We start from the raw sequence: 14,317 nt of genomic DNA on the forward strand, positions 1-14,317 counted from the left end.
ATAAAGGTGCTGGTGCAGTGCTATTCCAAGACGGTGAGGATGGAGTGTGCCGTCCTGAGAGTTACTGTTCTGCTAAATTTAAAACTCAGCAGATGAACTATTCCACCATTGAAAAAGAAACTCTAATACCTGTCAAGTTTTGGATTTGAGAATACAGGAAATGCCGCCATCTGATTTTACAGTTAGAGCTGGGAGACCATAATATGGGACATTTATGGGAAGATACTAATACAGGAACATGGCGGGAAAGGGGGGTAAAAACCTACAGTTTCTCGGCCAAAACTGGAGACTTGACAGGAATGAAGTCTTGTGATGCTCTTTGCCTTGCAGCATTTTGAGGTGCATGTTGGCTCTTCATCAACTCCAGTGACTGTGCTTTCTGACCATAGCCCTATTGTCTACTTCTCTCAGATATGCAACCAAAACCACAGGCTGATGACAAAAACCACAACTGCAGGTGAGCACACATTTTTTATTTAGCAGACATATGATATTATTGGCTAAACCTTTTATTCATAAGTCTAATTATTCTTATTTTTATGTTTGTGAATGAAATCAAACAGTGTATCAGCAGCAGTCTGAACTCCCAAACAACCACATAGCTAAAATGTTCAGCCTCCCTTTTGTGTTCAACATTTTACAGTCAACCATTGTCTGCTTTCAGTTTCAACCACCTGTAACTCTACACCAAAACCTGGGAAAACAAGCAGGCTTAGTCACGCCAGGACAATGGCCTCAAACCTTTTCCTGCATAACTCCTCCTACTCTGGATCCTGCCAACACATCGCTGTTCCCTCCTCTTCAGATCTAGAGGTTTATTGCTGAGTGCAACAGCTGCGAAGCCTCATTCCCTGCAGAAACAAAAGGTGTGTAGATCAGAGCTCAGAGGTGTTGCTGCTCTGCAGAAGACAAACGAACACAGTCTGAGAGCTGAAATGGCGGAGAACGATCAACCAGACCGAGATAAGTTGTTTTGTTCCATCTGTTCGGATCTACTGAAGGATCCGGTGACTATTCCCTGTGGACACAGTTACTGTAGGAACTGTATTAAAGACTTCTGGGATGGAGAAGATCAGGGTGGAACCCATATCTGTCCCCAGTGCAGAGAGACGTTTGAACAGAGACCTGGGTTAAGGAGAAACACCATGATAGATGAGTTGATTAAATATCTGAAGAAGATGGGAGTTGCTCTAGCTGATCGCTGCTATGCTGGACCTGAAGATGTGGCCTGTGATGTCTGCACTGGGAGGAAGATGAAAGCTATCAAGTCCTGTTTAACTTGTTCAGCTTCTTTTTGTGAGAATCATCTCCAGCCTCACTATGATGCTGCACCATTAAAAAAGCACAAGCTGGTGAATCCCTCCAAGAACCTCCAGGAGAGCAAATGCTCTCGTCATGATAGGGAGTTGGAGATTTTCTGTCGTCCCGATCAGCAGTGTATCTGTTATCTCTGCACTATGGATGAACATAAAGGCCATGAAACAGTCCCAGCTGCAGCAGAAAGAGCTGAGAAGCAGAAGAAGCTCCAGAAGTGTCAACAACAAATCCAGCAGAGAATCCAGGACCAAGAGAAAGATGTGAAGCTGCTTCAACAGGAGGTGAAGGCCATCAATGTCTCTGCTGAAAAAGCAGTGGAGGACAGTGAGAAGATCTTCACTGAGCTGATCCGTCTCCTCCAGAAAAGAAGCTCTGATGTGAAGCAGCAGATCAGATCCCAGCAGGAAACTGAAGTGAGTCGAGTCAAAGACGTTCAGGAGAAGCTGGAGCAGGAGATCACTGAGCTGAAGAGGAAAGATGCTGAGCTGGAGCAGCTCTCACACACAGAGGATCACACCCAGTTTCTCCACAACTACCCCTCACTGCCAGCACTCAGTGAGTCGACACACTCATCCAGCATCAACATCCGTCCTCTGAGACACTTTGAGGACGTGACAGCAGCTGTGTCAGAGCTCAGAGACAAACTACAGGACATCCTGAGAGACACGTGGAGAAACATCTCACTGATGGTCAATGATGTGGATGTTCTACTGTCAGAACCAGAACCAAAGACCAGAGATGGATTCTTAAAATATTCTCAAGAAATCACTCTGGATCCTAACACAGCTCACAATAAGCTGTTATTATCTGAGGGAAACAGAAAAGTAACATCAACTGACCAACAACAGTCTTATCCTGATCATCCGGACAGATTCAGTGTTTATAATCAGGTCCTGAGCAGAGAGAGTCTGACTGAACGTTGTTACTGGGAGGTGGCGATGAGAGGAGGAGCTGGAGTTGGAGTAGCCGTTTCATACCAGAACATCAACAAGGCAGAACCATTTGGATTCAATGACAAATCTTGGTCATTAAATTGTACTGCAGACGGCTACATATTTCATCACAACAAAGTTAAAACTCCAGTACCAGGTCCAGTTTCCTCCAGAATAGGAGTGTACCTGGACCACAGAGCAGGTATTCTGTCTTTCTACAGCGTCTCTGAAACCATGACTCTGATCCACAGAGTCCAGACCAGATTCACTCAGCCTCTGTATGCTGGGATTAGACCTCTCTTTAGTAAGGACTCTGTGGAGTTCATTAAACTGAGATAGTCAGCAGTGATCTGAGGTCCAGTTGGTTAAAATGTGTATTTTTGTTTCAGTTGTTTTAGTCTAAATCATTGTTTTAATTTCTTCACTGTCCAGAGATCAGCTGTCTTTATGGAGCTACTTTGTTGTCTTGTTTGTTTTGTTGATGTTGGAGTTTGTTTGGGTGCTGCCCCTTCCTGTTTCTGTTCAGCCACAAAGCTATTGCTGCTAAAGAGGAATTTTATTCACCTAATCTCATTTCATTTAGATTCATTGCTTTGTCAGACCAAAAGTTGTTCAAATAACTGTACAGATGAGAAGATCAGATTATAAATCTATATGTGTCAATAAATTCGTCTTGTGACTCAGATTGTATCTTGGTTTGTTTTTGGACAATGATCTTATTTTTTAGTTTTGTTTCATTATATTTTATTATTATATCAGTAATAAAAGTCATGTGTTAAATACTGAAAAACTTCCTCATGTCAGAGTTTAACATAGAAACAGTAGCAGTCGTACCTTTGTTGACACTGATGATGTTTACATTCCTATTCATGTAATTCCTATAAATGAAAACACAAAAGGGAATTTATGCAACAAAATAAAAATGTTTTTATATATTTACCAACCTTGTCTATATGATATAATCCCTGTGAGAGTAATTACAGACAGAAATTGCATTTCAATGAGCAGGAAATGGGCTTTAATCACTTGTTGGCAGAAAAAAACAAAAATTTTGGATTTTTCCACTGTGACACAGAATCTATTCAACCATACAGTGTATAAGAATAGCTGTGTCCTAAAGTGACCTTTCTGAATTTAACAAATCAAATACAGTAAAATAAAACGAAAAAACAAATATTTTATTTTATTTAGCTTCATCTGTGACAGGACAGTGATCACACAGATTACCATTAAAAATAACTTTTACTGCTATATGCAAATATAACATATAACAAATCTTGCAAGGCAATGCACTGCTCTGCAATAACTCAATTGCACGTCATTTTTGTAAATTGTATCTAATTATCTGATTTATTTCTCCCCAATGGTTAAATGTGGTTTGAATTATGTTTTTGTTTGTATTAAATGTGTTTTTTAAGAGAATTTTATGTCAAATGTTCCTGTTTTTAAGTCACATCAGGTGATTTGAGTAAAACCATTTTAATCAGATCTTAAATTACTTTGTCTTCAGGTGTAATGTACCTGTGAACGAGCCCTGGGGCGAGGAAATAGGACCAAAGGCAAAGTAGGTCAGTCTAACTTGGGCTCACTGGAAAAACAAACACAATATAAGTGTTTAAACACACCTGTGAACATTAACTGAAGACGTTTCAGGCTTTATTACAGTAGGTGAGGTTTACTGTCACACATTTATAATGTTACTAAACTCAGGGTTTTTAAGATCTAACACTTTCAGAAACATAAATAAGACGTATCCATGCTGCATCAGTCAGTTTGTTCTGACTAAAGTGAAAGTATTTGCAGAACAGCAAGTTATATTTTGCCTGTCAAAGCGCCAACAGGTTGGACCGGTTTGGCAGAGAGAGAGAGAGAGAGAGAGAGAGAGAGAGGGAGAGAGAGAGAGAGAGAGAGAGAGAGAGAGAGAGAGACATTTCCCCACTTCTTTCCTAGGGGAGGATATGGGATCCAACCATTATGTGAAAACAGAGAGGAGGGAAAGACATCAGTCAGGTGAGTCCATGGTCTCAGTCAGTAGCCAGTGTGATGCAAAGACCATAAATACAACTGACACCTGAAAGAGAAGCAGCATCTAGCAGCATTAATAAATTATTGTTATGAGTCTGTTTGCTGGATTTGTTTGCAGTGTTTGTTTGTTTGTTTGTTTGTTTGTTTTTGTTAAAAATGAAAAGTTTGATTTAAATATTAAACTGCTTTAAAGTTTGATTTAAAGCAGACATTCCAATAGTTGGAATGTCTGCTTTTGTAACAGAACAAATACATCAAATTAGGAAGTAAAAGGCCTCATATAGGGAACATAGAATGCAAAATGATTTATCATAAAACATTCCTAATTGCCAAGTTATGTTAATATATGGTGCTGCAGATGATCATAAGTAACTGTTTGTGAGCCTAACATGTAACCTTTGCATCAACATCCTCAGTAAGACAGAACGACTTTCAGACGACTGATTTAATAAAATACAGACTTACAGAAGTGAAACTACAGCTCTCTGCTTTCAGATACTTAAGAGATCTATCATTAGGGTCAGATGTGTAAAATGTGTGAAAATAACCTCATTTTATTGCAAAACAAGAATTTCCAACTGAAAAGTAATAAAACAACTTTAAGTTTCAGTACATGTATTCTGCATTGTAACTATCATTTGTTAACATTTATTCATTGATAACCACCTTTGTGACATTTCTTACTACAAACAACAATTTTAAAATAAATGTAATTGAAACTTTTTTTCTTTTGTCCTTTGATTTTTAAGTCTATCTTTAAAGGTATTACAAGATTTTATTCTGTAAACTTTAGCTGTTTCATCCTCTGGGATAAAACTGGGACACACACAGAGGCGAGAAGGAAAACTCATATTTATATTTAGTGCTGAACCAGAGTTAGGAGGATGAGAAGACAGGAAAAAACAAATCCTCAGACGTCTCTGGTGGAGAACAGCAGCAAAGAGCGACATATTGTTGTGAGAAATTCTCCATACCAGCCACGAAACAACGAACAATCTTCATTCCACACACCTGGCTCAGTGGAAGGGAACTAAAGAAACTCATTTTGCAGCTTAATCTGATCTGCAGGGGGCCACACAAGTAAACTCATCGCAAGATTGAATAAAACCAATAAAAGTGGACTTGTTGTTGATTTTTATATTAAACGAATTTCACTTTTACAGAATATATTACGAATAACCTCAGAGTTTTTAAGAAAAGTGTCTGCAATTTTAACAATACTTTTACTCAGTTAAACATTTATTTAAGTGCATTAGGCACAAGAACTGATCACAGTGATCGTACAATGTTGCAAAAATATGTATTCACAATTTTTGGAACTTAAAAACACTGTCCTGCATCACAAAATACATCAAACTGATCAAAATTAAGAAATGATTTTAAATCAATTTTCCACGTCTGGGAAGCAGTTTGAACAAATTATCTGGCTTCACACATTGAACATCTTAAGTGTCAGCTGTTTTAAACAGACGTTTGACATAAGTACATTGGTTGATGCATAAAATGTATATAGAAAAACTTACAGACATGACATGCCCGAGAAATATGAGGTTGCCAAAGCCACAATAAAAAGCTGGTAAAGCGATAGAATCAAACTTGTTTACAGCACCTGAAGCTCAGTGCTGCCATCTGCTGTTGGTTCCGATGCAGTGTGGCATCATGTTGTCTGCTCTGAATAAAACACAGCGCCTCCCCGTGGACAGTATAGGAACTGCAGATTAAACGAGGCATATATTTTTTCATGATAATGCATTTAGCCGGTTCCGGCCCGGGAGTCGTACGTAGGACGCTCCGTTCACACTGCTGCCTGAAGTGACCCAAATCCCATTTTTGTGAAATTAGATTTCTGTTTTGTTGTAGTCATTCACACTTTACCATACGGTGGCCACCGTATTACGACCTAATACTTTAACAGTTATCTTTAATCTAACATTTAATCCAGTATTTAAAAAAAAAAAAAAATCTAGCATAGAAGGTGTTATATTGTTTCAGAATTTTATATAGTGGAATATGGATCACATTAAGAAAACAATTACTAATTTATGCTAAAAAAAAGAAAAGAAAAAACTTTACTGTTAAATGTCTGGATTTAGTAAAGCTGAACTTTACTGATCTTTTTTACTATAATATAAATGAGCAGACTGTTTTGTAAAGTTTTTTTAGTATCTGCAAATGAACACCAGATGGCAGTGTAAGACAGAGAAACCAGGTTAAAGGTTATTGATCTGGAGCTCATTCAACACATGAAGAAAGCAGTTTTTTTGTAAAACAGGGTTTTGTTGTTGTTATTTCTAGATATTGTATTATTGACTAACATACTAAACTTTGTTGTCGTATCATTGTTTCCTGAATGGTTTCTGAACTGAATATCTGAACAACTTGAATAATTGCAGACAGAAACAATAAAATTTTCTGGGACAAAGAAAACAGTATAACCAGTCAAAGCTGTAAAACACAGAGTCTAGTTCCAACAGCACATTTACTCCTTCTTCCCCTTCAACGACCTGACAGACAATATTCAGCGCCCTGTAAAGTTCAGGAGTCACGGAAAGAGAAAAGGGGTACTCCTGCTTGCTTCCCACTGTTGCTTGAAAAACTCTTCAATCTTGTAATATTTCCTGTTATTTCAAGTTTTAAGTTAATGTTTTCCATATTCTATGTAATTCAGATGAGAGGTGGACAGCACCTGCACATGTAAACATCAACACATTTATCCAGGATTTTATCTCTGTGTTGGACATGTCACATATTGTTCAAGGTTTGGGAGAAGAATGGAAACGTCACATCTGTTAAAATCCCCCATTAGAGCAGCCTGGCTTTCCCTGAAGTAATGTTGTATCTTATTGTATCCTTCAGTTCTGAACTCAGCTGTTAAAGTGTAGTCTGGTCCAGGCACATAAACCAGGACAGTCTGATCTCCTGAGGAAGACAATGGGGGTGGAAGGACACAGTCAGGGTCTCATAATGTTTGGAGGCATCAGCTTCAGAAAACCTGACATTGTTTGCACAGCTGTTGAATACATCTGTTACAATAATATTAATAAAACCACCATTATTATTCTGTTTTTATTAATAATAAAACAGCTAATTTAATCTCTTCACACAATATTTTTTTATGAAATTCAGAGCTTCCAAATGTAAAAAACTTTCTCAAGTAAATAATTTACTAACATATCTTTGCTGCATAGCAAATATTTTACTATTGTAGAGTTGGTAAATCTGCTCATACAAAATAATATATAAATTAATGTAACACTGATTATGGTCTACTGTATAGAGAACCAAAACTGACATAATAACAAATAAAAGCATAATTATATAATTATATGTTTAGTTTTTCCTTGTCCTAGCTAGAGAACGGCTGGCTGAAATTAGCGTTCATAAATCAAATCAACCTTGAACTAAATGTGACTTGCTTGACAGATATTGGAATATTGAATATCCAACTCGAAACTAACTTCACTGCAGTTGGTAACACAATAAAACCACAGGTATAAAGTTTGTTTTGGTCTGTGGCCTGCAAAGATGGCACCGAGTGACTGCACCTAAACGCCCCACAGCGTCTGACGCAGTGACGTTGGTTCCAAAGGTCTATTGGCCAATAGGAGACATAGAAGGCAGCTCTCCTCATTAACATAACGATTCAGACGAAAAAGTAAACACAGGAGAAGTAGAAAGAGAGAAGAAAGAAGTAGAAAAGAACAAGTAGAAAAAGGAGAAGTAGAAATAAGAGAAGTAGAAAAAGAAGAAATGGAAAAAGGAGAAATGGATAAAGGAGAGGAAACAATGACAAAAGAAGAAGGGCTTGTATAAGGAAAAGACAAAATAAAATATCAACTTTTCTTGACAATAAGGCATGTTTAGGGGAAATGAAAAAGAAAATATATAAGTTTCTTGACAGAAACATATGTGTAAGGACAAGGAAAAACTAAATATATATTTACGCTTTTATCATGTCAGTTTTGGTTCTCCATACAACTGGAGGCCAAAGTCAGCAAATTAAAAAAGTTTAAAACCAGAAAGTGAAGTGAGAAATGCAAGAAATCTGAAATATTTACTTTGCCCCGCCCAAAAACATTAACAGCTGTGAAGCTCCTCCCATCTATTGAACACAAAGTTCAGCTCTGCCGCTGCATTTCTGGTTCATCCTGTTTCACTCTTCTGAAATCTTCAGGATCGGTAGAATCACTGAGCTGATCAGACAAACTGCTGAAGATCAATAGCAACCTGGTTTCTTGGCTTGGCTTCTTTTGGGACACATCTATGGGAGAAAGAGGAACTAGAGACATTCAGTGTTGTTGAGAAGTGAGATGGCTGAGAGAGGAAATAAGATAGATTCAGGTAAATATTCCTGTTCCATCTGTTTGGATCTACTGAAGGATCCGGTGACTATTCCCTGTGGACACAGCTACTGTATGAACTGTATTAAAGATCACTGGGATGGAGAAGATCCGACGGAAATCCACAGCTGCCCTCAGTGCAGGAAAGAGTTCAAACCGAGGCCTAACCTAGAGAAAAACTTCATGTTAGCTGAGTTGGTGGAGGATCTGAAGAAAACTGGACTCCTAGCTGCTCCAGCTGATCACTGCTATGCTGGACCTGAAGATGTGGCCTGTGATGTCTGCACTGGGAGGAAGATGAAAGCTGCTAAGTCCTGTCTGGTCTGTTTCATTACTTATTGTGAGAATCATCTCCAGCCTCATTATCAATTATCTGCTTTTAAAAAACACAAGCTGGTGAATCCCTCCAAGAACCTCCAGCAGAGCATCTGCTCTCGTCATGATGAGGCGATGAAGATCTTCTGTCGTACTGATCAGCAGTGTATCTTTTTTCTCTGCACTATGGATGAACATAAAGGCCATGAAACAGTCCCAGCTGCAGCAGAAAGAGCTGAGAAGCAGAAGAAGCTCCAGGAGAGTCGACAACAAATCCATCAGAGAATCCAGGACCAAGAGAAAGATGTGAAGCTGCTGCAACAGGAGGTGGAGGCCATCAATGTCTCTGCTGATAAAGCAGTGGAGGACAGTGAGAAGATCTTCACTGAGCTGATCCGTCTCCTCCAGAAAAGAAGCTCTGATGTGAAGCAGCAGATCAGATCCCAGCAGGAAACTGAAGTGAGTCGAGTCAAAGATGTTCAGGAGAAGCTGGAGCAGGAGATCACTGAGCTGAAGAGGAAAGACGCTGAGCTGGAGCAGCTCTCAATCACAGAGGATCACAACCAGTTTCTCCTCAACTACCCCTCACTGCCAGCACTCAGTAGGTCTAAACACTCATCCAGAGTGAAGATCTGTCCTCTGAGACACTTTGAGGACGTGACAGCAGCCGTGACAGAGCTCAGAGACAAACTACAGGACGTCCTGAAAGACCCATGGACAAACATCTCACTGATGGTCACTGATGTGAATGTTCTTCTGTCAGAACCAGAACCAAAGACCAGAGATGGATTCTTAAAATATTCCCAAGAAATCACTCTGGATATTATTAACACAGAACACAAGAAGCTGTTATTATCTGAGATTCAACCCCAGGAAAACTTTAACGACGTCACAGCAGCTGTGTCAGAGGTCAGAGACAAAACACAGGACCTCCCGGGAGACACATGGAGAAAAAATTCACTAAGATCCATTAAAGTCGGTGATTTAGAATCAAAACCAGAACCAGAACCAAAGACCAGAGATGGATTCTTAAAATTTTCACAAATAATCACTCTGGATCCAAACACCTTAAACAGATTTCTATTATTATCTGAGGGGAAGAGAAAGGTAACATTTGTGAACCATGAACAGTCTTATCCTGACCATCCAGACAGATTTGATGGTTTATGTTATCAGGTTCTGAGTACAGAGAGTCTGACTGAATGTTGCTACTGGGAGGTGGAGTGGAGAGGAGGAGGAGCTGTAGCCGTTTCATACAAGAACATCAGCAGAACAGAAAGACTGGGATCCAATGACCAATCCTGGTCGTTATATTATGACAGAAACAGTTACACATTTCATCACAACAACATTAAAACTCCATTAGCACGTCCAGTTTCCTCCAGAATAGGAGTTTATCTGGATCAGACAGCAGGTATTCTGTCTTTCTACAGCGTCTCTAAAACCATGACTCTCCTCCACAGAGTCCAGACCAGATTCACTCAGCCTCCATATGCTGTGATTAGAGTTTACTTTTCATTTTCCTGTCCTGATGGATCCTCTGCTGAGTTCATTAAACCTGAATAGTCAGCAGTGATTTGAGGTCCAGTTGGTCTATTTTAGTTTCAGTTCCTTTTTTTTTTCATTGTTGTTTTGGAGAGATCATTGTTGTCATTTCTTCTGTGTCCAGAGATCAAATGTCTTTATGAAGCTATTTTATCATCTTGTTGTTTTGTATTGTTGGAGTTTGTTTGGGTGCTGCCCCTTCCTGTTTCTGATCTGCAATGGAGGATATCACTCCACAGGAGGATTTTTATTCAGCTAACTAATTACATTTATTGCTTTGTCAGACCAAATGTTGTTGTAAACTGTGATTATCATCATCAATCATCACATAAGGACGTCAGTCATTATTTATTGGACAAATATCAGATTCTGGATCAAACTGTGTCAATAGACGTCTTGTGACTCTGATTTTAAGCTCTGTTTAGTTTTACATAAATATCTAAATAAAGTTGACTCATTGTTTGAATATCAAATGACTGCATCTTATTTTGTATTTTGTTTGTGTTTTATTTGATTTTATTATATGTCAGTAACATTTCCAAATATCATAAGCAGTTGTGGTTTTCAGGTGAGAACAAAGTGAGTAATCAGAGTTTTTGTTACTTTAAGTTGAGATTTGTTTTCTGCCTGCAGATGGCAGGAGTCCTGAACCTCCTGTGGTCCTAAAAAGACACAACAAACACTGACTGTACAAGGCTTTCCTAGCTCTGGCTGACAAAAGTGTGGTGCAACCTGAAAGATGGCCACCAGATGGCGACAAATACGACAGTGTTCCTCAGCAGAAGAAATGCTGAAATCATGGAGTTTGTGTTTTTAGACTCGATTAAACATTAAAATAAAATGTGATCCATAATTATCAAAACCACGTACTGAACAAAGATTGACACAATATCAATTTCACACTTTGATTTATGAATTGTAGACATTTATTTTCTCTCTCTTTCATTTATTATTATTATTATTATTATTATTATTATTATGTATCTATTTATTTTTACAAAAAATATAATTTTTTTTCATTAATTTTCATTTCAAATGGCCACAGCTGAACCAACTAGCTAAACAAAGGCATCAAATGTTCAAATACATAAGAGCTTAATTCAAAATAGACCAATAAATTATAAACACTATTAAAAATGGCATCAGTCAAGTTCAACAGTTTTCAACAAAAATACACACCTGCCTGATTTTTTTTTTTTACATTAATCTGTTATCATAGGTACAACATAATCTAAACTGGTGTCATCATAAATGCTAAACAAATGTAGCTCAATAATTAAGCCTTCAGAAACTCCACATTTGAACTTTGCTTATTGATTTAGATTTACCAGACGGCAAATCTGGTAAATCTAGATTTACCTTCACCTTCTAGTTTTTCCTTCTGGTTAAAGGAAAAACATATCAAGTAGCAGGAATTATGAATGTCATGTTTAATGCTGGGAAAAGAGCAATTTATAGATGAAGTGATATTCAGTACAGAGGAAAATCAAATGTTTCCAAAGAAATGACAATAAATTGATAAATCTATATTGAGATAAACAGATGAATAACTTGGTCTCTATATAACTGTTTAACTCATAAACAGGACTAATTGTTTACATTGATTTCTCCACTTCTTCCTCATCGTCTTCTCTTTTCTCCATCATCACCAGCATTTGTTCTGTTATCAACTCGAACTGCAGGAAAAACACAGAAACAATCACTGACCATGCATTTATTTATTTATTTATTTATTTATTTATTTATTTATTTATTTATTTATTTATTTATTTATTTATTTATCTTAATAAAAAAACACATATTCTCTTTTGCATCGTGAACACTAGATGGTGCCAGAGAGCCCTCTCTAGTTTACAAAACATTGGTCTGAATATTGTCATTGTGATCGTTTTTTTTTTTTTTTTTTAAGAAAAACGTAGAAACTTATATACGTTTGTAGGAGGAAGATTATCATGGATCCATGTTGGGTTTTTATCTCGTGAACTGTTTCTGTTTTGATGTTTTGGACCATTATTCTGCTCAGAGAATGAATGAGGATCTATTTTCAGTTTTCTGACCACATCCATTAAATTTTGATTTAAAATGTCTTGGTATTTCAGAGAGTTTCTGATGCCATGGATTTGAACAATGCTCAGAACCTCTGGAAGAAGAGCGGTCCCACAGCATCACTGATCCTCTACCATACCTTACAGTGGTCCTGAGGGGCTTTTCCATATATTCATTCCTTCACACAAAACCCAAAGGGTCTTTGCTGAATCAAATTAATATAGAGTGCAAATTGCTGAGTCATAATAGATCATATAAATGTATTTCTTATCAGTCAAAAAAGCTATTTGGTAAGTGCAATTAATTCACCAACTGTTATTTCACCATCAGGTGATCTTACCTGGAGCCCATTTCCTGTATATGTGTATACACAAGATGAGGATGAAGGTGTAGAAGATGAAGAGCACAGAGCCACATATTAATCTGGGCCAAAATATGACAGGAGGAGAAGTGGGAGGAAAATCTGTTGGTTGATTTTTAGCTGAGAAGAAACAAAAATATAACATTTTAGCTTTAAATATCAAAATATGAATACTTTCAGATGTCTAATGATATTTTAAAACCATCATAAAGTTTTTGAAAACATGTTTTAAGGCAATCAATCAATCAATCAATCAATCAATCAATCAATCAATCAATCAATCAATCAATCAATCAATCAATCAATCAATCAATCAATCAATCTTATTTATGAAGCACCCTTTATACTAAAACCAACTCAATGTTTGATGGGCATCGTTTTGCTGCCTTGGCCATTTTTTTTAGGCCTGATAAGAGTTTTTTTACAGCTCTCAATGAGTTCCCAATATTTATGTAATTAAATGAAAACTTGGTTTGAAGCAAATATATGAGCACATCCTCACCTTTCACTGCCAACCAGCTCTGTTGTGATTCTCTTCCAGAAGGATGTTGACACTTGTAGAAACCTTCCTCTGCTTTCAGAGTGAGCTCCGCTGGGATCTTCCTCCCAATGAAAACATCATCTTTATAGAAATAAGCAGAGAAATCTGATGTGGATTCATCATTGCTGTCTTCTTTGTAGAAACAACGTAGAGTAACATTTTCTCCCTCCTCAACAGGATGCGGTGGGCTCTCCAGGATCACACTGTTAGCTAGAATGTACATTAATCACCATGTTAAGGAAATGTTTGCTTTGTGACAATCACTAATTTAGCTCTACCTAGGTATTTAAACTGTAAAATGGATCAAGCCCATTGGCTGTTACCAGTTACGGTGATGTTGACCCTGTTGCTGCATCCTCCTCCCTGAGATTCACACCAGTACTCCCCAGAGTCCTCTGGGTAGGCGTCCTCAATGGTGCAGGAAGAGTTGCTGGGGATGGCCCAGCCGTGCTGACATTCCTGACCAGCGATGCTGGAAACTGTCCTCTTCACTGTCCAACTGCCGGAGTTTGCCACACAGGTCAGAGTGATGCGGTCATACTGGAAGAACTGGGATCGGTGCGGAGTGACACTCAGCGTGGCTGGAGGGAGGTAATTACAGAACAGGACTTTTAAACACACTGTTTCTGTCAGAGTACAAGACTCCTGGAGGTGGTTTGTTATGGTATAGCAGTGGATGACAATGGAATGATCCCAACAATGATAAATGAAAAGGGGAAAGATGATTAGAGGAACTGGACCTCAGCCACAAAGGAGCAGGTAGCCAACTTCAACGTCAGGAAATGCTCCTCTCCCAAAAAGACCTGGTTTAAACATTTTAAATCTATGTTGACAAGCTGGACATAAACTAAGTAAGATGAATAGGGGCAGCATCTGCTCTAATGAGTATACGGTA

The 14,317-nt window shown here is 38.1% G+C and overlaps 3 protein-coding genes across 4 annotated transcripts in view; 2 read left to right on the forward strand and 1 right to left on the reverse strand.

The window, feature by feature from the left end:
• Positions 1–420: 420 nt before the first annotated feature.
• On the forward strand, positions 421–10,698 carry LOC106934731 (tripartite motif-containing protein 16-like). 2 transcript variants are annotated; one of them, XR_001421753.1, is made up of 3 exons: positions 421–457; positions 665–2,738; positions 10,655–10,698. XR_001421753.1 is itself a non-coding variant. In XM_015014819.1 (2 exons), the coding sequence occupies exon 2, from the start codon at positions 936–938 to the stop codon at positions 2,586–2,588; it is 1,653 nt and encodes a 550-aa protein (XP_014870305.1). In that variant the 5' UTR covers positions 421–457; positions 665–935; the 3' UTR covers positions 2,589–2,936. The 2 variants fall into 2 exon arrangements, 1 of the variants encoding a protein (XP_014870305.1); XM_015014819.1 differs by lacking the exon at positions 10,655–10,698 and having other exon boundaries at positions 665–2,936.
• LOC106934730 (E3 ubiquitin/ISG15 ligase TRIM25-like) lies at positions 8,463–10,524 on the forward strand. Its single transcript, XM_015014818.1, has one exon. The coding sequence runs from the start codon at positions 8,585–8,587 to the stop codon at positions 10,493–10,495; it is 1,911 nt and encodes a 636-aa protein (XP_014870304.1). The 5' UTR covers positions 8,463–8,584; the 3' UTR covers positions 10,496–10,524.
• An 822-nt stretch (positions 10,699–11,520) lies between the features above and the next one.
• The window catches only part of LOC106934741 (uncharacterized), an 11,859-nt gene continuing 9,062 nt past the window's right edge, over positions 11,521–14,317 (reverse strand). Inside the window, exons 2-5 of the mRNA XM_015014828.1 lie at positions 13,746–14,003; positions 13,384–13,632; positions 12,861–13,001; positions 11,521–12,150 (exon numbers count right to left, since the gene is read on the reverse strand). Coding sequence (XP_014870314.1) covers positions 12,095–12,150; positions 12,861–13,001; positions 13,384–13,632; positions 13,746–14,003 — 704 coding nt within the window. The 3' untranslated portion in view covers positions 11,521–12,094. The remainder of the gene's footprint in view (positions 12,151–12,860; positions 13,002–13,383; positions 13,633–13,745; positions 14,004–14,317) is intronic.

Source organism: Poecilia latipinna, unplaced genomic scaffold (assembly GCF_001443285.1).
Source record: "Poecilia latipinna isolate Pla-1442-1.1 unplaced genomic scaffold, P_latipinna-1.0 Scaffold1851, whole genome shotgun sequence".
NCBI lineage: Eukaryota > Metazoa > Chordata > Actinopteri > Cyprinodontiformes > Poeciliidae > Poecilia > Poecilia latipinna.